The sequence below is a fragment of the Palaemon carinicauda genome, chromosome 22 (assembly GCF_036898095.1).
Source record: "Palaemon carinicauda isolate YSFRI2023 chromosome 22, ASM3689809v2, whole genome shotgun sequence".
NCBI classification, from domain to species: domain Eukaryota; kingdom Metazoa; phylum Arthropoda; class Malacostraca; order Decapoda; family Palaemonidae; genus Palaemon; species Palaemon carinicauda.
Window position 1 is genome coordinate 72,528,470 of NC_090746.1, and position 25,013 is coordinate 72,553,482.

A 25,013-nucleotide genomic window follows, 5' to 3' on the forward strand; every position below is an offset into this window, starting at 1 on the left:
AACCATTCAAGTACAGTCACACCCCCTTCCTTCAACATCTCAGCTCTCACACCATCCATACCAGATGCTTTTGCTTCTCTCATTTCATCTAGTGCTCTCCTCACTTCCTCTCTTGTAATCTCTCTCTCATTCTCATCTCCCATCACCGGCACCTCAACACCTGCAACAGCAATTATATCTGCCTTTCTATTATCCTCAACATTCAGTAAACTTTCAAAATATTCCGCCCACCTTTTCCTTGCCTCCTCTCCTTTTAACAACCTTCCATTTCCATCTTTCACTGTCTCTTCAATTCTTGCGCCGGCCTTCCTTAGTCTCTTTACTTCTTTCCAAAACTTCTTATTCTCTTCATATGAATGACCCAATCCCTGACCCCACCTCAGGTCAGCTGCCCTCTTTGCCTCACTTACCTTGTGCTTTACTTCCACGTTTTTCTCTCTATATCTTTCATACTTCTCTACACTATTACTCTGCAGCCATTCTTCAAATGCCCTCTTTTTCTCTTCCACTTTTACCTTCACTCCTTCATTCCACCATTCACTGCCCTTCTTCATGTGGCCTCCAACAAACTTCTTGCCACACACATCACTTGCAATCCCAACAAAATTTTCTTTTACTAACTTCCACTCCTCTAAATTACCCGTTTCTCTTACTTTCACTTTATCATGTGCTGCCATTTTCAACCTTTCTTGATATTTACTTATTACCCCTGGTTTTATTAGCTCTTCAACCCTCACTAGCTCCCTTTTACATCCACCTACTCTATTCCCCGACTCTTTTGCTACAACTAATTTTCCTTCCACCAATAAATGATCAGACATACCGTTAGCCATACCCATAAACACGTGCACGTCTTTCAATCTTCCAAACATTCTTTTAGTTATCAACACATAATCCATTAACGTCCTTTCTACCACTCTTCCATTTGCCACTCTTACCCATGTAAACTTGTTTTTATCTTTCTTTTTGAAAAAGCTAGAACTTATCACCATCTCTTGCTCAACACACACATCTACCAGTCTCTCACCACTCTCATTTTCACCTAGTACGCCATACTTCCCAATGACACCTTCTATCTCTCCAGCGCCCACTCTAGCATTTGTCACCCATGACAACTACATAATTCCTTCTACCCAGTCCTTCTACACACCTAGTTAATTCATTCCAGAACTCATTCCGCTCTTCTTCACTTTTCTCACAACCTGGCCCATACACACTGACAAAAGCCCAACATTGCCTACCCAACCTAACCCTTACCCACATTAACCTAGATGATATCTCCTTCCATTCAACTACTTTACCTGTCATCCATTCACTCAGCATTAAAGCCACACCTTCTCTTGCTCTTCCCCTTTCAATCCCAGACACACTACCAGACATTTCACCAAACATCACTGCACCTTTCCTTTTTATCTTTGTCTCACACAAAGCCAATATATCCATCCTTCTATTCCTAAACATACTTTCAATCTCACATCTTTTACTCTCTATCGTACTACATCCACGCATATTCAAATACCCCAAAACTAGAGTGCGGGGAGCAGTCACTCTCCCCCCAGCTCCATCTCCTTGATGATGTCTCACAGGATTATAATACAGGAGAGGGGGTTCCCAGCTCCCTCGTCCCATCCCTTTTAGTCGCCTCTTACGACACACAGGGATACGTTGGCGCTATTCTAATTGTTTTTTTGCCCCCGCGGCCACAGGGTTAATTGTTTGATTATAATCATACTTTCTTCTAATAACAGGCGCTGGAACTTGAGATTGACACTTATAGTGGCATAGTAAAGGAGATGGGAACCATGGCTGATTCTATGATTAAATCCAGTCATCCAGAGTCCAAGCTAATCAAAGATCGACAGCAGGTAAGATTTTGATGTAAATGCGAGTTACACGTTTGAAAGATTTTGCTCTTGAAATAATACTTGTACAGTATATTAGAATTTCTTTTTGTTTATGTACTGTATTTGCCAAAGTAATTTCTTTCTATCTTTAATAGATGATGAACCAGGATTTGAAAGACCTCCAGAAACTGTCAGCCCATCTTCGTCAGAAGTTAATGGAGTCCATGTATCGTCATGAATACTTCCGTGAAGCTGAAGACCTTGAAAAATGGATAGCAGAGCAGTTGCAGACAGCAACCTCAGAAGATTATGGCCAAGACTACGAACATTTGTTGGTATGTATTTTGTCTTTTAGTGTAATACTTTCTTAGTCTTGTGTCCAATTTTGTATTTTGCAGTCATTTTTGTTTAGGGAAATACAGTTCTATACATTTTAATTTTTTTATTTTTTAAAGAATGTTTTAGGCAGACAGTAAACCTCCATAAAGGTAGCATCTGTATGTTTAGTTTTGACCAGAATTTATGGATAAAATGCAACAGTAACTAATCTTTTTTTATGATAGTTATTAGGTTTGTAATTTTAATTGAATGAAGCTTTTGATATATCTTGATACCAGATGAACTTTTTCTTAATTTGCAAATGGGAAAAGTGTTATACCCATAATGATGTTCAGTACTAAATGGTGTCTTTTTTCCTTTTGAATAGCTACTACAAGCCAAGTTCGACGACTTTAAGCATCGTGTTGAAGCTGGCTCTGAACGTTTTAATCAATGCGATGAGTTGGCTAAGAAGCTTATTGCTAATGAAAGTCCCTATGCCGCAGATATAGAAAGAAAGCAGGAACAATTAAGGTAAAGGAGCCTTATTTTTAAAATTAATTAGCATGTTAGAAGATGCCATTTGTGCACCCACCCAGTATTTATATTTTGCGCATTGAGCAAGGAATGAGTTAGATGATACAAAGATTTTGTGACCATTGGACTGATGATATTGTTCATGCAAATCCATTAATTGCAAGCATTAAACGGACTTGAAACCTAAAAAAAAACGGTAAGACTCGGCATTGTTTCAATACTCGCACCAGGACTAACAGTTTCCTAATGAAGGTTTTATATTCATTACTAAAATATTGCACGAAATCATCACTTCTTGAAACCTCTTCATTTTGTATGACAGATCTGCATTACTGATACTCACTCTGTACTTTTAAATAGTTGTCACTTTTATGTATATTCATAGAGTACTGCACCACCTTTCATTCCGTGTATTGCAGAAATTGCATGACTGTATCTTGCATGAACATAGCTATTTTTTTTATCTGAAAGTACCCTCATACTTCTTACCCAAAGTAACCAAAACAATAACTAACTATAAAATTGTGGTTACCAAGTTGGGTATTTTTCTCTTCCATTAAAAGTGAACCATAGCTTAACGAATTAATGAAATAATTCATTACTACCTGTATACAACTGAGAATGATGCATTTTTTATCAGAAATTAGCGATGCTTGGATGACTTTGATTATCTGGTGCATGATACTAGGCAGCTACGCTGTACTGTCGACTTAGCAATGCAGATAAAGATTCAGTAATCATTACTTATGAGTAAAAAAAAGTGAAAATGGATTCCAAGACAATGCTTTTGTTGTTTTCCTTTAGAGACCTGCGCAGGACAGTAGAAAGAGACTAATAATTTGATTAAATCCATATAAGCACAGTAAATACTGTACATCATTTTCATGAATTTCATCCTCTAGCAAGCGTAATAAGATAATTCTGAAAAGAAAGGTTTCTTTATACCAAGACTCAAGGATTGGATTACTTAGGGTTAGGTTTTATAAAATGTTAAAGACAATTGCTACGTTATACTGAACATGACATTTGTATATACAGTACTTTTTTAAGGGATCACAGCACTGTACTACATTGTTAATAGGGGTCATAAACAGGCTACTATACTAAAGTTATCCGGAATTGAATAATTTAAGCATTTTTTCCCTTTTTAAATTAAAGTATAGGAAAAGGTGGAGGAAAATATAAAAAAGTTATGTCATCATTATTGTAGAATAAACAAGTCATTTTAATTTTGGCAATAATGTTTCAGGGGAAGATGGAAATGTTAATTGGGTTTTAAAATTATTTGCCTTCATTTGAAGGAGAACGGTTCTCATTGTATATCAGGAAAGGGTTGAAAACTTAATTCTCTTCGATAAATTTTGAGACTAACTTTGAATGCCAATGATTCACTTTGTTGTTTCGTGAACACAATTTGATCCTCTAAAACTGCTAAGCTTTAGCGATAAAACTTGAAATAGATGTATGTATGTCTGAAAACATTAAGAATACAAGTGTCATTAGATCGTATCTGGTTTTAAAGTTACGTAATACTGTACATGTATTTTCGGTAATTTTTTTAATATTGTGATCCTTTAAAATTGTTGTTTATATATTTTGCTTTTAAATCATGCAAGTAACTGTAATTAAACTGTTTTGTAAATGGGAAAGCATAATGTATGAATTTCAAATGTGTGCACTTCACTTGAATGAGTAAAAGTTAATTTTTAAGTTATTCTTATTCTTTGTGAATGGAGTAGATGCATCTGTCCTTCCTCATTTGTGTGGTCTTGAATGAGACTGTTTTATATTGCATGATTTAGTGCTAAGTGTTGTAACTTGCATTACTGTATAAGTAAGGAAAATTATTATCAAAACTTGTTGAATTATGAAATAATATAATACCTACAGCATACATTGAAAGGTTGCTAGAGTATGGATATATCAATTGTTCTTTGTACTGTTGCATGTTAACTTTGGTATGGCAGATAACTTTTTTATCTTGTTTTTCATATGTGCTTATTATTATTAGTAGTAGTAGTTTTATACAAAATTTCATATTTAGATTATACCAAGCCTTGTTATTTTGTATCAAAATTATATTCAAAAGTCTATTTTCTATTAAATGGGTGAAAAAATTGTTTGATGCAAAGTTTTGTAATCTGGCAACCTAGATGTGTATTATTTTTCATTCAATGTATTTTTCTCATAGTATTGTATATAGAGTAATTATTAGATTATATTCATTGTTGTATTTAGGCTCTTATTTTACGTTGACATTTGAGGTCTTCTTATTTGCTATTGTTTCTACTTTGTGTTTAATAAGATCTAATTCTTAGTCCAGCATTGATATAGTTGGAAGTATATGAATAGATTTGAATAACTTTTTGATAATTTTCAACATTCTTCTTTGATTACTTTGAATGCTTGGTTAATTTTATCCATGTTATGACACCATGGATTACAGTATTTTAAAAATCTGGTTTTGTTTCCATGTAAGCATTTAAATTCTGATTTTGTTTGAATGCTATCTTCTTTACGGAAATTTTTTTATTAGCACAAGTCGACCTCAACTGTTATTGTTCTGTAGTTGTAGTTTCATTCAATTTAAATTAGGGATTTTCCTATATTACAGGAGATCTGTCCCATCAGTGTACATGTTATATACTAATTGGTTTTTGGGAATTATTTATTTTTCTTAAGAATTAGTTAATTGGAATGTTAATGTTGGGCATTACTTGTTGGTAGATGGTACCTCTCTTTTTTTTCCACTGTTTTAACTTTTTTCTTTTGAAAAATTTATTGGACTGAGGGGCTCTTACTAACATAATCTGTGTCCTTATGGTGACAGTAAGGGAAGTCCGGCTTCTTCTCCCACTAAAAGTAATGATCCAGCCATCCAGGTCACTTCCTATCACAAGAAAGTACGGTAAGTATGTGTAAAGTGATACGCAATGCTGAAGGAGACAATTAAATGCTTTACAGCAGTGTGTGTAATAAAGGGAGAGCATTGGTGTATTGTTTTACATAGTTATGGTAATAAATCTTTAATGGTTATGTATTTGCTTACTGCTAGTTTTATGAGCATATCATCCATGCCTTTAGAGTTGAGGTTTATGGCCGGTATTTCTTAGTTTTGCTAAATATTGCATTTGTGGAGAATGGCACTTGCCACCTGCGGATCCTATGTTATAGAGTTTAGATTTGTAGTGCTGATGTGAGCTTGTTTATTGTTATTTGAAACCTTATATCTAATGTATCTATATAAATGAAAGCCTTTTCATTCATAAACAGTAGTTTATCTTGTGGTGGTATTTCTTTGCATTTATACAGTTTGTCAATTTTCATGCAAGTAGTAGCTGGGTTCCTATTAGTCTCTGCTCTTCACCTCTAGTGACCTTCCTTTAAAGAGTGTTACCTGCATTTGATGAAAATAGCTTGTTTACATTTCACAACTCTTATAATATATAATAAAGGCAATTTAGACTAGAAAAACTGGTTTAGATACATATCGTAGTTGCTTGCTGTTAAGGTGCTAGCCATTGTAGATTATGGCTAGAGTAGATGGAAGCTTTGATCAATGTATCATTCATAGTATGTGGATTTTGATGAAATTATTTGAAAATTATAAAGCTTCACTGAGTCATATTAGTTGACAATTTGGGTGTGTTTAATTAATAAACCTTCTGCATAGAGGGCTAGGTCTACACAAAAATTCTTCACCCTAGATGTTCATGGAAATAGCCAGCACTTCTGTGTATTGCTGCAATTCGTTGAGGCTTTTCAAGTAATACATAGAATTTATTAATTTAATATAGTTTACATAGTTTATAAAAGTTAGTATTCTCATACAAACCTATTTTTGATAGTCATTTTGTTTATCACAAAAATTGCTCAGACAAAAATGTGTGAATGAATTGTCTTAACGTCTTTCTGTATGTTGTTGGTTTGATCCAGTTGTACCTGACTGTTAACACAGCTCATTCTGTGGCCTTTTTCCCATTGATATGCCATTTGAAGAACTTCTGTTCTTGGGACAGTGCATGACAGCTCAGGGTGCAAACTGGAGAAACAACACTGCTGTATAGATAGTAATAATTCAAAGCCCTTGTATAAATGGGGAAATAAAAATGGAGATAAATGAAAAACAGAAATGATATACTGTAATGGGCAAGCTGTCAGCCATATCTTTTGAACTGCCTAAGAATGTCTTCTTGGTCTTAACGTTGAGACATATAATTGAAGAATGAGCTGGGAGTACAGATAGCTTCTTTCCCTTCAGAAATTTCTGTCTGGGATAGTTTTTGATGAATGAAGTGATCACCATAATATAATTAATGTGTTTGATATGACATATTTTTATATTTCACCTTATAAAGTAGTGTCTGGCTTATGAATACAGTATTGTATTAACTTTATTTTAGTCTTTAGAATTTATGAATAGCTTGGCTCAGACAATGGTGTAGGTGTTTTTCTGATTCAAATTTAAATGTTAAAATAAAATCCAGAAGCATAATTTAGTTTTCTGTGTATTGTCAACTTAGCATATCTGCTTAATTAGTCTATTAATTGCTTATAATATAAAGGTATAGTTTATTAGTTTATAAAAAGATCTTGGGAGATATGGAAAAATTGTAATGGAGAAGAATTCTTCATCTGATAATCTTGTAAGAAATATATGTAATTCATATATATCAAAGCAAATTAAAGGCTACAGTACTTTAGAGAATTGCCTGGCTGTTGTCATAGTTTTAAATCATTCAAAGTGATGGATTTTACTTCTCTAGTACAAATAATATTAATATGTAATGTTCTATTTATGTCTGATGAAATTACACATTTCAATATTTTACTATGAATTATGTGATATATGATTTTACAATGCATAATAAGAATTACAAGATATTATTTCATGGAACTTCAACTAATGTTAATCCACTCCAGGGCAGCATGGAATAGCCTACTGGAGCAAATCGAAGCGAGGGACCAGAAGTTAGAAGCAGCAGGTGAAATTCATAGATTTAATCGAGATGTAGCCGAGTCGTTAGCGCGAATCCAGGAGAAATATAAATCGGTTCCTGATGATCTTGGTCGTGATGTGAATTCTGTTCAGTCTCTCTTGAGAAAGCACGAGGGCTTTGAAAATGACCTGGTTGCTCTTGAAGCTCAATTGCAGGTAAGATTTTGTTAATGTAGAAACTAATTTTGTCTCAGATTTTTATAACTTTTTAATTATGATAGAAGTTTGAAGTTTTTTTTATTGTGAAGCTATTACAGCAATTGTTTAAATCCATTCAGCCTTAATGTTGTAGTATACAGGTGATGAAAAGAAAGTTTTAAAAATATCAGACAGTAGTTCCTTTTTCTTCAATTTTTTTTTTTCCCAAGTTGATGTCATCTTTTGGTTTTAGGTATTAGTAGACGATTCTGCCCGACTTCAAGCTGCTTACCCAGGTAGTAATGCAGAACACATTGCTGAACAACAGGCATTAGTTGTTGAAAACTGGAACACATTGCAAGAAAGAGCATCACGTCGAAAGGAGGAGCTTCATGCTGCTGCAGATCTTCATAGATTTTTGGCTGATGTTAGTTTTGTATCTGTATAAGCTCCATATGCAAAAGAATATTAAATGAAGATAACTGTAATTATGGTTCATATTGCTTAAGTGTTGTGCATGGCTATTATTAAACATGGGAAAAATAGTTTAATACATCGCCTAATGTTCTTTGAATTTTCAGTCCCGTAACCTCATTAACTGGTCCAGTGATTTGCGGGCCTCTATGAAAACTCAGGAAAAGGTTAGAGATGCTGCTAGTGCTCAAGGTCTCAAGACAGAGCATGAAAGAATCAAGGCTGAGATTGAAGCCAGAGAGGATGTATTCAGTAAAGCTGTCGAGTCTGGTCGTATCATGATTGAAGAACAACATTATGCAAGTGCAGAAGTAGAAGAAAGAGTCAACAAGGTAAAAAATAAAGCCATACCTTGTAAATTCTTGCATTTTATAAGAATTTCATTCTGTTCTATAATGTAGTACAGAAATAACGTAAAAGTTTTTCTTATTAAGAATTCCTTTTTTTTTCTTTAGGTTCTCGAGGAACGGAACCAGTTGCATGCTGCCTGGCAGCAGAAAAAAGTTTACCTTGACCAGCTGATAGATTTGCAGTTCTTCCTTAGAGATGCTAAGCAGCTAGACACAATAAGTAGCTCACAGGAGGCGGCCCTTTCTACTGCTGATTTTGGAACAACTATTGAGCAAGTTGATGCTCAGGTAAGTTTTTAGTGGTTGTTTTTATAGAATTTGTGGAATAGTTTTTCATAGTTAATTGGTAGCTGTTTGTATACAAGTGTATTTTGTATACCTCAAAAAATTATTTTATTGAATATTGCCTAAAAACATGTTTTAACTCATTTTTGTTTTCAGGTGAAGAAACATGATGCCTTTGAGAAGTTGGTATATGCCCAAGATGAAAAGCTTGACATTCTTAAGAGTCATGGGTCCAAACTCATCGAACAGAACCACTTTGACTCCCCTCATATCAAGAAGAGAGTTGATGAAGTTGTTAAGAGAAGAGCCAAAGTTAAAGAGTCAACTAAGTGAGATTTTTTAACCTTATGTTGTGGAACACTTGTACATGAAGCTTTCATGGTTTTTTGTATACATAATTTGCAGGAAAACTTCTTAAAATGTTTTTTATTCCTTAATCTGTACTTTTCATAAGATATAACCTTTGCATGTTTTATTTGCAGGGCTCGCAAGCTTCATCTTGAAGATGCACTCCTGCATGCCCAGTTTATTAGAGATGTCAACGACGCCAGCATGTGGATCGACGAAAAGGCAAGCCACCTGGAAGCTGAGCGTCTTAAGGGAGAAGTTACAAGCTTTGAAGATAAGGTTAAGAAACTTCAAAAGCACCAGGCATTCATGGCAGAATTACAAGCTCATGAATCTAGGATTAAAGAAATTACTGAGAAAGGTTAGTTGTCTGTTCAGATGGGTTAGATTGTATTTTTTATATTATTGGTTCCTTTGTTCTTAAAGAAGCTAATTAGAACTTAACTGGATCTGAGGAAATGAAACTGGTGGATGTTTTTAGATTTTAGTCATATAATATCTCTTGTACATACCGGTGTGCAATTAGAAGTCTTTATTGTAAACAAAGCTATTTTTTTGTGTTTTGTACATGTTACATTTTGAGCTGTTTTGCATATGAAGGATTTTCTTGTCAGTTGAATGATTCAGGAGAGGGAGATATTTTGCTTTACTGTGTTTATATTTCCATTTGATATTGTAGGTGCAATATTAGTAAACAAGAAGCACAAGTCCTCTGCTAGCATCAAAGATGAAGTAGACCAGCTAGTCGAGAGATGGACCCAGCTAGTCTTGGATGCTGAAAACCACTCCAGAGGATTAGAAGAAGCTCAAGATATTCTTGAATTTAATACCCAAGTGGAGAAAGTAGATGCTTGGATCAGAGACAAGGTAAACATGAGTGGTTTGCTTGAAGGTATTTTAGGAAATTTATGTGAGGATTTGCTCAGGGATATTTAATTAGAGGTGAATTAGTTTAAACTTATATCAAATGTATGCTGTAAAGGATGTTTATGTTACAAGTATAAAGAAATCCAAGATGAGAAAAGTACAGTTTTAAACCCCACAATAATCTGATAATGTTATACTGTAGGATATAATCCAGTATAATTCCTGGATATGGAAGGACTTATCTGATAATTAAGGTTGAAGCTGTAATGATGTATTTTATCCATAGATACTGGAATTGATAAATGTTATCATATTGTTTATAAATTTCTTTCAATTCTGTATTTAAAAATATTCCAGGAAATGATGGTTCAAGTCGGAGACTTGGGAAGGGATTACGAGCACTGCATGGCTTTACACCGCAAGCTTGACGACGTTGACTCAGACATGCGTGTTGACGATGCACGTTTCACTACAATCAACAGACTTGCAGATAAGATTATCAAGCAGGGATGTGGTGACAATAAGGCTCTCCAACAAAGAAGAAATGAATTGAACCACAAGTATGCCAAGTTATTCTGTTTGAAATAATTAAAGTTTCATAGATTTAGATTCGCTCATTTCATTATGTGGTGAAGCATCAATCATTCATCAGTACTGGTTTTTCTTGGAAACTCAAACACTGACTGGATGGTATTAGATATTGTAGTAAGGTGAATAATAGGGTTAATAGTATTTACCAAATGCTAGTAGTTGAATTTGATAACTTTATTGTATATGGGCAAAGGAATGCTTTGTAATTATCAGGTATTTTTTAAAATTTTTGTTTATCTTCAATATTTACACACAAAATTTTATGCTCTGTTGTAGATTACTTATTACATTGCTAGTTTCTAAAAAAAATAGTATTGGCACTTATATTTTTTTGTATGTGCAGCTTGAAGTCATGAACTAATTGCTTCTATTTTGCTTCTAGGTGGCAAGCTCTAAAAGGAGCTATTGATCGTTATAGATCAGATTTAGCTGGAGCTCTGGAAATTCACGCCTTTAACCGCGATGTTGACGACACCAAAGACCGTATTAGCGAAAAGGCCGTCATATTAGCCAATGAAGATACTGGTAAAGATCTCACCCAGGTTGAAACCTTGCAGCGTAAACAGGAGACAATAATCAGGGACATGACTGCAATTGAGAAGAAAATAAAAGAGCATGAAAAAGATGCCCAAAGCTTGTCCAGAAAGTATCCGGATATGAAGGACCCATCCTTCAGAAACAAGCAGAGGTTCTAGAAGCTTGGAAGAAGCTCTGCGATGGGTCGTACTGTCGTAAAGAGAAGTTGTCATTCTCTTACACACTCCACAAGTTCCAGGCAGACTTGCGTGAGCTTGAAAAGTGGGGTGAAGATGTCATCAATCGTATGAATGCGTCTCCGTTACCTAGCAACACGGCAGAAGCTGAGATGCTTTTGCAAAGTCATCAGGAGAAGAAGGTGAGTACAGAAGGGATGGATTAATTAGATCTCTTAATTTGGCTTTTATTTATGGCTGTAAGTTTCTAAAATGTTGTACTGTATTGAAGCTTTAAGATTTATTTTGTTACATAATACTGTGGTAAATCCAGCATGATTATATTCTTTTCAGGGGGAAATTGACGGCAGAAGTGAAATATTCATGGCATTGAAAGAATTTGGAACGAAGCTTATAGCAGATGACCATTTTGCAAAAGAAACTATACAGCAGAATCTGAATACATTAGCCGAAGTTGAAGACAAGGTATGTTTCTCATATCTTTCATATTTAACAATTGTACAACTTTTTTTAATTACTGTACCAGCATTTGGAGAACATAATACTGTAATCTATATGGCTATCTGATTGAATAATTTGTACTTCATCAGTGTTTGTAAAGCCTAACTTATGAAGGGTATAGGTGTAGATTTAGTGTAACTTAACAATATCAAGGTTAAATAAATTTAGTCTTTCATGGTTTAACATGAATGTCAAATTACTGTGCCTAGAATTTTTCATAAAATGTTACTCCTGTAAGAATGATTTTGAAAATCAGATATTTTGTTTTTTAGGTCAACACATGTTGGTCGGAGAGACAGAAAGTCTTATCTCAAGCCCATCAGCTGCAGATCTTCTTGGAGATGACAGAGCAAGCCAATTCTTGGCTGGCCAGCAAAGAAGCATTTTTGAACAATGATGACTTAGGGGTAAGGCTTTGTTGTTCTACTCTTTTTGTCTATTATACTGTCATTGTTTGTTCATGTGCTGTTCATCTTTGTAGACTTAAATTTTTAAGAGGCAGCTTTGCTACAGCCTTTGTGATAAGCTATATTGGTTTGGCACCTTAAATGTAGCTTTTATTGTTCCTCGATAGCTAATTGGTCATTTAAATGCCATTTTGACAGAAAAACTTAAATGCTCACTAATACGGAAACATACTTTTTCTTATGTAATTTCTTTTAGTACTGAAGTTGTTATTGTATTTGAATATCACAGCTTATTCAAGATGTGTATGGTAAAATTGAATAGAAATTTCAATTTAATCCCAACTTGATGATTGTTTAGCATAAAAGTTTATAAAGCTTAGAAAGCTTTCTACATTTGAGGTTTGCCATATAAACCTTTGTTCATAGAGTATGGAATTTCTCTTCAAGCAGATCTGCTGACCAGGTTTATAAATGGCTTTCTTTTTTATTTCTTAATGTTATTTAATTCTTGTAGAGATGATAAAAGTCATGTGTATACTTGTAGTTTTTTTATATGTAAATTACTGTACTAGAGAAAGTACCTTCTGTGCTATAACAGTTTGGTATATAAAATTTAATTTTTCAATGTTACTGGAAATAAAATTTTGCTTATTGAATTTTCTTTGCATATGCATATTGCATGTTTAGAACATTGATTTTCTTGTAGGATTAAATATTTATTTAACTTTATTAGACAGTTATGCTAATGCTTATACTGTACACTTGTTTTCTTTTGTATTGAGAAAATAGTTTTATCTTATTTGCTTTCTTACAAACATGCTGCAGAATGTAGGAAGCATATATGAAGTGAGTACTTATAAGTACAGTCAGCCCTCAGTAGTTGCAGTGCATGGGTAATAGAGACACTGTTAGACTTTGCCAATATGAGCTGCCCAACTTGATTACTCCTGGACTCCCAGTTTATGTATAATTTTTTTTTATAGAAAAAGATAGCAAGGTTTTTGTTACTTGCCACTATAATTGGCACAGAATCTGTAAAAAAAACTAAAATATAGTATTATTTTACCTTTTTTTCTTCAAATAATCAATACCGCTATTTTTCTTCAAATAATCAATACCGCTAATGTTAAACCTGCGAGTGGTAAGGGATGACTGTACGTATAGCCGTTCAAGTGTAAAGCTGTTCTACGTTTTGAAATAGGTGAAAGTTGATAAGTCACATTTTTAATGTCTCTGTCAGGAAGATTTTGTAATGTCTGACAACGTTAAATTTCATTTACTGTTTGTTTCAATTTATAGACATACCTTTAAGTAAATACATTATCAAGTTCAAGAGTTGTCATTTTTGATAAGTGATTATGATTCTTATAATTTATCAAGAAATTTTTGTATTTATAGCAGTATTTTAGAATTCCTTTAATATTATAAGAATCTTTGTATTTATTTTATATGCTACTGTATTATTTTAATGTTTCAAGTTACACTGACAAAATTATCATTGCTGATAAATCATTTTGCCTTAGGATTCCATGGCATCTGTTGAGACCCTGATTAAGAAACATGAAAACTTTGAGAAGACCTTTGAAGCACAAGGTAATAAGATCGAACAGTTGGAGATCTTTGCTAAGGACTTGCTCAAGAGAGACCATTATGACAGTGACGGAATCCAGCAACGCCTGAGAGTAGTAACAAGGAAGAGGGACAGTTTGAAGGAGGCAGCTAAATTGAGAAGCCAGAAGCTGGCCGAGTCAAAATCCTTGCAGCAGTTCCTTCGAAACATATATGAAGTGGAAGGGTGGATATCGGAGAAACTTCAGGTTGCCTGTGATGAAAATTATCGTGACCCAACCAATCTTCAGTCAAAGATTCAGAAACACGGTGCCTTTGAAGCTGAGGTCTTGGCAAATTCTGGCCGTGTCACTTCAGTAACTCAAGAGGGTAAGTTTGTACTGGTGCTCATAAGGGAATATTGCTTAAAGCGCATACGCTTTCTATGACATCCAAGAGTTCTCAAGGTTTCTTTCTCGTCCGTCCAACTTCTATAGCTTCTCATTGTTTTCATTTGATAACCATTCCACTTGACTAAACCTTATGAAAGTATGCAGTGTGACAGCATCCGTTAAATAATAATAGTGCTGATAATATGGAGTAAAAACTATGGCACTAAATTTTTGAGCCATAGATCTTCCCATTCAGTATCACATATGATTATTGAATTTCAAGGAATGTGGCATTTTGAATTTAATTTTTCTTGCCCCAATATATAGTAAAGTTTGTTCAAAGTAAGTTTTATCACTGAAGCTCCTCGTGAAATAAATTTTTGTGTTGAAAATTTCAAATGATGTAAGTCACTTAACCTTGTAAATTTTCTATCATGTATCATTTATATTTTTTCTTATCCTTTCCTAGAGTTAAAATGTTAGTATTAATATGCTCGTATGCATATTTGCCCCAAACCTATCTAAAAATGGTACTTCCTTGACTTATAGAAGGTAAATTCTAAAATCATATAGTGTTTAATGGATGTATGTGTAATGTTTCAGGTGAAGGCCTTATTACTGATGGCCATTATGCCGAGCAAGAAATTCAGGCACGTCTCGATGGTCTAGATTCACTCTGGAAGCAGCTGCAAGACTCTTCTCAGCTGAAAAAGGAAAGATTGAATGAAGCATATCAGGTCAGGAACGATGTCACGTTGTCCATTCCCATAAAATGAACAGCCTATATTTTACATGAAAAGTAATTGTTTGATTCTGTAATTGTTTTTCATTTATGTATTCCATATGCTTTTAGGCCTTGCTCTTCAACCGTACTCTGGATGATCTCGAGTCATGGATGGATGATGTTGAAAACCAACTTCAGTCTGAAGATCATGGTCGGGACCTAACATCCGTTCAGATTTTGCTGAAGAAGCATCAACAGCTAGAAGCAGATATTACTGCACATCAGAGTGAAGTAGACCAAGCTAGAGAAGTGGCACAATCATTTGCATCAGCTAATCATTTCATGAGTGAAGAAATTACTGAAAGAGTTGAACTTATCACCAAGAGGTGAGCTAGATGTTCATTGTGTGTTTTGCATATGAAATGGAGGAGGATTTATGATTGTGTAACATGATTCAGTTTGATGAATATATTTTTAGCAGTAATTGTTGATAAGGATTGTTACTAACTTTTTTTTTCTATTAACAGACACAACTCCTTACTTGAGCCAGTGCACATCAGGCATGAAAATCTACAGGATGCTTTGCTGCTTCAACAGCTCTTACGAGACATTGAAGATGAATTACAGTGGGTAGCTGAGAAAGAGCCATTGGCTTCCAGTCAAGATTTGGGCTCATCACTGACAGCTGTTCAAAATCTTCAAAAGAAACATCAGGTAAAAATAGATTGATTCTATTAATATTTACAAAGGGGAAAACATGCAAAAAGAAAACTTAGGTTCTTGATATCTTAGTATGGGTTGGATTATGTCAGTCATATTTTCCTTTAGACTTCTTTACTTGATTTTCCTCACCAGTTTTACTGTACTTAAGTTTTGACCTTTTTATCCTTAAATACCTTGTTAGTTCAGTAGGAAAACTTTGGTACCTTCTAATATCATTCTTTTCGGCACAGAAGTCTAAAAACTCCGCTAAGAGTCGGAACTAATGGGGCTTGATCTTTGCAAATGATTGCAGGAAATCACAGTTGTGATAAAGAACATTTAGTCAGCTCAGTTAAATCTTGTAACCCACTGATTTCCTATGGAGAATTTCAGTAAAGTTTCATTTTATTTTGTATGTACTGTACTAGGGTGTAAATATTTACACCAGCCTTTTTTTTTTTTTTTTTTTTAATAAGTTTTCATGTCTAGTGTTATTTTGTTTCAGGCCTTAGAAGCAGAGATTCAGTCACACGAACCAGTCATCAATAGCGTTAACAGTAGATCGCAGCAGATGATTCGCTCTGGTCATTTTGCCATGAATGAAATAGAGGCCAAAATTAAACTGTTGTTATCTAAGCTTTCCCACTTGAAAGATACAGCTAGTGTTAGAAGGCTCAGACTCCTCGATGCTGTGGAATCACAAATGGTAAGAACATTTAACATAATTTGATATTTAATATATTTAGCTAAGCAAATATATCATTATATTTACCATGACTTGTGATCTACAGTACTTTAAAAATGATCTAGTCGTATTTAATAGCAGTTCATCGTTGTTGGTGAATATAGGAATTATATTGTCGTGTCTTGGCATTATATTCAATGTGCACTTTATTGAATCAGTTACAGCACATTTGGGTATTTAACAGCCATTGTGGAAATTAGTATATTGTATTTTTTATTCCAAACTAATCGGATGTTTGCATTTTATTAGTTCTATAGTGAGGCAACTGAGGCAGAGACATGGATGCGGGAAAAGAGACCACTGTTGGCTACACAAGATTATGGAAAAGACGAGACATCGGTTGGAACTCTTCAGAAGAAAACGGATAATATTGCCAGGGACCTTGAAAGTTTCAGGGCTACTGTTGAAAAATTGTCTGGTCTTTGTGCAAAGCTTACGGAGAGAATGCACTTTGATAGTGATAACATAACCAAAAAGATGGTTAGTACCTATTTTTTAGCATTGAAATTCATAGTAATGACTCATTTTAGAAAAGTATTTTTAAGGAACAAAATTCCAGTTTGAAGTTATAAAATGGAATATTTCAGGATGCAGTCAACAACCAGTATTCCGAACTCAGAACGCTGCGAGAAAAACGAAGCAAGAGACTCGAAGAAAGCCTAGTACTCTACAGATTCCTTCGAGAAGCTGAAGAAGTAGGAGAATGGTTGACAGACCAGATGGTTATAGCAGCCAGTGAAGATTATGGTAGAGATGTCGAGCATGTTGAAATCCTGATCCAAAAGTTCGAGTCTTTCCACAGTTCCCTCACTGTTAATGAAGAAAAGGTTATTGTAATCAAGAAAAAAGCCAAAGTTCTCATTGAGGGGAAACATCCAGAACCAGAGCGGATACAAGAAAAAGTTAGTTTTATCTTAGTTTTATTACTTTCATGACTGGAAAAATTTAAAATGCTTTGTTTTCTAATGCAATTGTCTTGTTTTTTTTTCTAGCACAGTATTTATATTTCATTCATCACAACCCATCAGTCGATTACTGTATTTTCACATTTTTTGGTCTCCAATGTCCCCAATTTCTCTGTATTGATTTACGGACATCAATCACATAGGTGTTCAAGTCTTCATCGCTGTTAAAGGTTCTGATTAGAATTCTTTAGCCATTCATAGTTCTTTTTTTTATTAGTTTTTCATTAATAATAATTTGGATTTCTATATCCTACCTAGTACAGTACAGTACTTCCATTGCTTGTGTTTTCCTTGTTTATTATTTCAATAGTGATAACTGTACCAGTATTCTTAGTACACAATTAGTGTCATTATTTTCTAAAGGTTTAGCTTGTTGCTTTACTTTATTTTCATTGTTATTTTAATGTTTAGTGTCGCTAGAGAAGCAGGTCCTTCATATTTGCATCATATTCTTAGTTATTTCTGATACAACCTCTGTTGTTGTGGTCTGTAGTGTTTATCAGTCAAATACATAATTGTAGCCTTGGGATTTATTAAAGGATCCCTTAAAACTTTAATACAAATGTCTTTGAATATATCGTTGTGATCCATTTTAAATTGAACCTAGCAGTTATAGGCCACCTTTGCTCCTCTTTTTTCAAGAAATATTACAGAAACTGGTGGATTTTTACTCATTCTAACCAGTAGTTGTGCAGGTTTAGTATTAATTCTAAGGATTTTTTTTTACTCTTCATCTTTCACTTAACTATTTTTATTCATCCATTTATGGTCAGTCTACCTTTTTCTGCTTGTGTGAGTAGAGTTTCTATGGCATATCTGAAGACTTAGTAGATGCCATTGCTTTGGTGTACAGTGTTCTGTTTGTGTTCATCCTTGTGAGATAACACAGCTTTGGTCCCTGTCTCATAATAGTCCTCAAATGCTATTGTGGATCCTATAATTTTTCACCTACGTTCTTTGCCATTTATCAGCTAATATAAACCCATTAACCCTGACTCCAGCCACATAAACCTCACATTCGGATTTCCAAGCTAAATAAGATATTAGATAGATGATAATTAAAACAATAATATGATTGGATACCCAAGGATCCAGGAGGTGCATGCACCATTATATTACCATGGGACCTCTGCCTTTTAGATGAAAATAGAGTGAGAGTGTGGGGAAATCTGGCGACATTCAGCATAGCAAATAATGGATCATTTAAAGTTGATAATTTTATAGGAAACTGATGGTTTTGTTTTCACAAAATATTCAATACAGTACACATAACCAATTGAAGAAATATATATTCTAGAGGAGACAGAGAGGGTGGATTCATTACCAATGTGTTATTAAGAAAGGTTTGAATAAAATTAACTTTAGAAGAAAATTATCCTCTTGATTCATTATCTTAATTGCAAATTTTTCTTTGTAGGTTGGTGAACTGCAGCAGTTATGGGATGATCTAAAGGAGTTGGCTAATGCTAGACAAGAGGCACTTGCTGGGGCAAAACAGGTATGTTATTGCTGTCAATGTATGGTCTTTTTCTTGTGAGAGGAGTGCTGCATGCATGGGTTTAATGTCATGATGCCCAGGTACGTGTAGCAGCTTTGATGGCTTCATTTGATTACCTTTAATTTGTACATACATACAGGTAGTCGCCGACTTACGACGGAGATTGCGACTGAGAGATGCGTCGTAAGTCGAATTCGTCTTGTGTCGAACTAAAAAAGTGAAGTTTCCGTAGATTTATTATGCGTTATGATTCGGCAATCATGTCAATCACATTTTATTAATAATTTCTTACTGGCTATCATTATTCCATTCTGTTTCATAGGATATCATATGCTCTATTAATGCATTTTTGTATTCTATTTTTCAATTTTGGAAACATTTTGCCAATCGAGAAGTACTTAAAATTTTGTTCACCTTTGGTTATGATCAGCTGACCTGAAAGTGCCGCTACCTTCCGTATCAAAATATGGCGTACATTTCTTAACTTATTAGAAATATCTTCATAATGAACATTACATCAGTGCCAATAGGTTACAGGAAATCAGTTTCCATACAGTTCGTCTTATCATTAGGTATACAGTAATGCAAAATCGTTATAGCTCTTTCTCTGTGCGTGCGTGTGCTCGCTCTCGCATTCGCATTCGGGTAGTTCATTTTTAAAGCTTCATACTTTATTCAATTTTTAGTTCAATATTAAGCCTTCATATTTCATTAGACATTGTTGTGTTTAATTGTGGTTTATTAAAGAACGTTTATATTTTATTTTTTAATTTCTTGATCATATCAATAATCAACAAATACTTTTGATTTACTTTTGTTTGGCATCAGCTGATCTCAAGGTAAGGCTGTTGTATTACGATTATGCGCACACAGTACGAATAACACTGATTTATATAATTTTACTTGACATTCTAAATCTCTTCAAAATGAATATTACAACAGTGCCAATATGTTATAGGGTATCACATTTTCCATACAGTTCGTTTATAGATCTTATTAAGTTATAAATTGAATACGCACCCCCCCCCCCCCCTCTCTCTCTCTCTCTCTCTCTCTCTCTCTCTCTCTCTCTCTCTCTCTCTCTCTCTCTCTCTCTCTCTCTCTCTCGCTCTCGCTCTCTCGCTCTCTCGCTCTCTCTCTCTCTCTCTCTCTCTCTCTCTCTCTCTCTCTCTCGCTCTCGCTCTCTCGCTCTCTCGCTCTCTCGCTCTCTCGCTCTCTCGCTCTCGCTCTCGCTCTCGCTCTCTCTCTCTCTCTCTCTCTCTCTCTCTCTCTCTCTCTCTCTCTCTCTCTCTTTTTATTTTTAATTCAGTTAAATCTTCACATTTCTTTGAAAATTAAGAAATTCTTTATATCCTTATTCGATGTTTTGATTATGGGAATAGTAATGCATCGGAAGGAAATCACTTGATTTGCCTCTCGCCTTCCGCCAAAAATGTGACGTCGTCAGATTTTTTTTTCTTAAATTTACGGTAAGTTATAGTAATCTCATAACTAATGATACAGACCACTAAAACACTTGATAGCATTACTGGGTGTTTTGATGATGGGAATGCTGTAATAAGATTACTCGGTAACACAATGAAAGGAAATCATTCGGTATATTTTGTCACTATCGTTTGGTGGCTCAAACATTTAGCTTCAATTTTTTATTATCAATTGCATATAAATACTGTATATATAAGGAAAGTACCTTTCAGATGCAACTTTTAATTAAATTCATTTGGTTTTAGAGATATATGTGAATAATTTCAGGAAAACTTTTATATATTTGATTACCTAAAATTTTTTATCCAATTTTACAAGATAAGCAAGTGAGTAAGAACACCAAGGGAAAAAGACTATGTAGGAATATAATTTTCTAGTTTAGGTCTAGTAACTTTGATACTAACTCTACCTGATATTTTCCAGGTTCATGTGTTTGATCGCAATGCAGACGAAACCATCAGTTGGATTGCTGAAAAGGATGCTTTTATATCATCAGAAGACTATGGCCATGATTTGGAAACAATTCAGGGCTTAGCAAGAAGGCATCAAGGATTTGAGCGTGATTTGGCTGCAGTCAAAGAACAGGTATTGTTTGCCAATGTAATAATTTGGTGATTGTCTTAATGTCAACCAACAGCAAATTACATTTCTTAAAAGTAAGGCCCCCCAAAAAAAATAATCTTGTAGTATTACCCTTAAGAAATCACAATAATGAAAATTAAATTAGTAGTCCTGACAAAATGAAAAACAAGGAATTTCCCCTCCAAGAACACACATTAATCTTGTAAAAGACTAGTCTACTAGCAATTGATAATAATGAAAAACATCATGAAAATAACATAAGTCTGGAATAAATGGAAATGAAAAATTGATAATCTTAACAGAGTATATAGCATCAAATTTATTCTGATTTTTGGTTTAGTGAGTTTTTTGCTAACAAAATTTCTATCCTTTTCATACAGTTCGTGAAGGGTCTAAAAGATACTGTAGTAGAAAATGATAATGTAATTCATATTTTTTTTTAGCATTTGTAACCAACATAAAGGTTGCTTTTAATTTCAAATTACGTACAGTATTATTAGAATTCCTACTAGATAAAGCAACTGTGTGAAGTTGTTTGTAGTGTTTCCCATATGTAATTTTTTTGTATAATTTAAATTGCATTTAGTAACATAAATATTTATATCTAAAGAATAAAGCATATAGAGTTACCTTTACATTCATTTTTGATTTAGGTCGAGTCTGTTGTTGAAGAAGCCAAGCGATTAGCTGAACTTTTCCCAGATGCCAGAGAACACATATCTGTTAAACATGAAGAAACGGTAGAAGCTTGGAATGATCTTCTGGACAAATCGGCGCAAAGGAAGGACAAATTGTATCAGGCTGAGAAGTTACAGTCATACTTCGATGATTATAGAGAACTAATGTAAGTTTACTTTATCATTATTTATACTTTATTATGTATACCTATGTTATCGTCATGAGTATTTTTTGTCTGGCTTTAATGATTCCTCACTCCACACTTCTATCAAGAGTCCACAAGTCTTGTTCATGTAAAAGGAACTATGACAAGTATGAAGGGAAAAGGAAAGAAATTACAAGTGCAGTCATTAAAGTACAGTTTGTAAGTATATTTTAATATTAGATACTTCCAGGAAGTATCTAAGATTCTCCCCAGACCAAAAATTATACCAGTGCAAGGTGCTGTGTTTCGGTCTTTCCACAGCACCTCGGGCTTTCACGAGTGTGTTCCCTTGTGTCAGCATGGGTTCACAGACATGGTATCGGACTCCTAAGATATCTGGACGACTGGCTGATTCTGGCAGATCATGGTAAACCTCGAGAAGTCTCATCTGATCCCCTCTCAAAAACTGGTATACCTTGGCACCTCGGGCTTTCACAAGAGTGTTCCCTTGTGTCAGCATGGGTTCACAGTCACGGTATCGGACCGATATTTGGACGACTGGCTGATTCTGGCAGATCATGGTAAACCTCGAGAAGTCTCATCTGATCCCCTCTCAAAAACTGGTATACCTAGGCATGCTATTGGACACTGTAAGGCACAAAGCATATACATCAGACGAAGGAATTTAGTGGCCGAGGAAGGTAGCATAGCCCTTCCTCAGGCAAGAAGACCTCCCAGAGCAGAGCTGGGTGCACCTGCTCGGTCACCTCTTTTCTTTGGTACGTTTATTTCCCAACAGCCGGCTCAGGATGAGATCTCTGTGGTAGGAGCAATACCAATGAAATCAGTCTGCCGACTCCAAGGAGAGACTAGTCCGCATAGGACAAGAAAAACGGATGGACCTCAGATGGTGGCTGATAGACCTAAACCTCTGCAAAGGGGTTGATCTTCTCGTTCTCCTGCCCAGAATTGACATCTTTTCAGATGCGTTAAAAGAAGGTTGGGTGGCTCACATGCTGCACCACATCACCTCCGGCCAGTGGTTTGAATCTGAAAGGTATCGGCATATAAATCGATTAGACATGAGGGCAACCTTCCTCGCCCTCGAAGAGTTCCACTAGTTCCTAGCCTGGCACTCTGTGGTGTTGATGAGCGACAACACCACAGTATTTGCTTACCCTAACAAGCAAGGCAGTACCTTTACGTATCAGCTGTGCTAGATAGCGTAAGAGATACTCAGATGGGCAGAAGGTAACTTGGTATCCCTATCGGCTTGCTTCATTCCGGGCAAGTGGAATGTGCTAGCGGACAGTATGAGCAGAGCGACTCGGATAGTTGGCTCCGAGTGGTCTTTGAATCGTCTAGTAGCCAACAAAGTCTTGACTCTGTGGGGTTCCCCGACTGTGGATCTGTTCGCAATGGCCCTGAACTTCAGGCTCTTGTCATACTGTTCACTAGTCCCGGATCCCAGGATTATTGCCATGATGCATTCCAACATCAGTGGGAGAACATAGACGTGTACTCGTTCCCCCATTTTGTCTGATGAGAAATGTCCTCAACCAAGTGCGAGTAAGCAAGAACTTAGTAATGACGCTTATAGCTCTGCTGTGCCATCATGCAGAATGGTTTATGGACCCTCTGCAAATCCTCATGGAAACCCTGAGGAAACACACTCCAGGACCAGATCTACTCAAACAACCACATGCCAACATCTCCCACAGAGCTGTAACTTTGCTTCAGCTTCATGCTTGGAGACTGTCCAGCACCTCCTCTCACAGAGAGGCTTTTCGGTACGAGTTGCGAAAAGAATGGCTGGACACCTTAGACATTCATCCGCGTCAGTCTACCAGGCTAAGTGGTCATTGTTTTGTGGTTGGTGTTGTGAAAGGTTTATCTTTCCCCTTGATGCCACTGTTCCAACCATAGTGGAGTTCCTTGTACACCTTCGGGAAGAAGTGTTTCTCTCAGTTTTGGTAGTCAGAGACTACCACTCGGCCTTGAGTCTTGCCTTTAAATTGAAGGGAGTAGATATTTCCTCCTTGTTGAAACTTCCCTTAACTCATACGGAGTTATGAGATTACTTGTCCCCAGTCGGAACTTAGACCTCCTCCTTGGAACGTGGTTCATGTCCTGCAGTCCCTGAAGGGTCCACCTTACAAACCATTACACCAGGCAACAGGTCGCCACTTTACGTGGAAGACGGCATTCCTACTCGCTTTGGCCTTGGCCAAGAGAGTTAGGGAGCTCCTCGGTCTATTTTCTGACACTGCTCCTCAAGAAGGTTGGGAGAAGTAATTCTCAGCCACATCCCTGAGTTCATTGCTAAGACAAAAAATTCTGGTGTGCTGAACCGTAGGTTCGGCCCATTCAGGATAGAGAGTCTTCTTTCTGTATCAAAGATCCAGACCAACTGTTACTTTGTCCAGTGAGGCATCTGAGGTGTTACCTTTAGAGAACGACAACAGCTCACCCCGTGTACAAGCACTGTTTGTTAGCACGGGGAAGGTCAAGAGCAGGGTCACAAGTAATTCTATTTCCTCCTGGATACGGAAGGCGATTGAGTTCACCTTCAATCCAGACCCTCCTCCTTCCAAACAGCCCAGAGCTCATGACGTCAGGGCCATTGCGACGGCGTCAAAAATGAACTACTCTGGGGTAGGTACTGCAAGCGGGCGTGTGGAAACATCAAACAACGTTCACCGCCCACTACCTGCAAGACATAACCCAGAGGATCCTGGACACCTTCTCCATAGGTCCTGTGGTGGCTGCACAAAGTGGTCTAACACCTCAAGCTCCTTGATGGACAAGTAGCAGACGGTTGAGGGTTGAGGTTACCAGGATTAGTCTGGGGTGAATGAGTAGAATGACTGGCTCTTTCTTCCTTTTGCCTTCTCCCCCCCTGGAGAAAACAGCCCCATGGTCCCTCAACACAAGCTGACCTCACCTCTCTGCAGGTAAGACTCATTTCACTTGTAGATCCTAAGTGTAGAAATAATACTTTGTTGCATCCCCAATACCTCTTTGAGGGAGAGTATTGGGTAAAGTCTAAGGAATCTAAGGTTTGTATTCGAGTTCCTATGTTAAAGACCAGCTGCGTTGCTAGTTTCACGAACACGCAAACTTTTGTAGGCCGCTAATAGGGCATAGCACGAGAATTTAGCGAGGGTAGGGTTCCTA

General features: G+C 35.9%; 1 protein-coding gene across 1 annotated transcript in view; it reads left to right on the forward strand.

Annotated features, from left to right (window-relative positions):
• The window catches only part of LOC137616542 (spectrin beta chain, non-erythrocytic 5-like), a 276,452-nt gene that overhangs the window by 198,121 nt on the left and 53,318 nt on the right, over positions 1 to 25,013 (forward strand). The window contains 26 exon segments of the mRNA XM_068346386.1: positions 1,749 to 1,865; positions 2,000 to 2,179; positions 2,551 to 2,696; positions 5,530 to 5,607; positions 7,623 to 7,854; positions 8,090 to 8,263; positions 8,418 to 8,642; positions 8,766 to 8,948; positions 9,102 to 9,274; positions 9,428 to 9,654; positions 9,973 to 10,160; positions 10,518 to 10,720; positions 11,134 to 11,420; positions 11,423 to 11,646; positions 11,798 to 11,929; positions 12,238 to 12,372; positions 13,896 to 14,310; positions 14,916 to 15,049; positions 15,166 to 15,422; positions 15,564 to 15,750; positions 16,244 to 16,444; positions 16,733 to 16,963; positions 17,071 to 17,385; positions 18,866 to 18,946; positions 20,855 to 21,016; positions 21,667 to 21,857. Coding sequence (XP_068202487.1) covers positions 1,749 to 1,865; positions 2,000 to 2,179; positions 2,551 to 2,696; positions 5,530 to 5,607; positions 7,623 to 7,854; positions 8,090 to 8,263; positions 8,418 to 8,642; positions 8,766 to 8,948; positions 9,102 to 9,274; positions 9,428 to 9,654; positions 9,973 to 10,160; positions 10,518 to 10,720; positions 11,134 to 11,420; positions 11,423 to 11,646; positions 11,798 to 11,929; positions 12,238 to 12,372; positions 13,896 to 14,310; positions 14,916 to 15,049; positions 15,166 to 15,422; positions 15,564 to 15,750; positions 16,244 to 16,444; positions 16,733 to 16,963; positions 17,071 to 17,385; positions 18,866 to 18,946; positions 20,855 to 21,016; positions 21,667 to 21,857 — 5,078 coding nt within the window.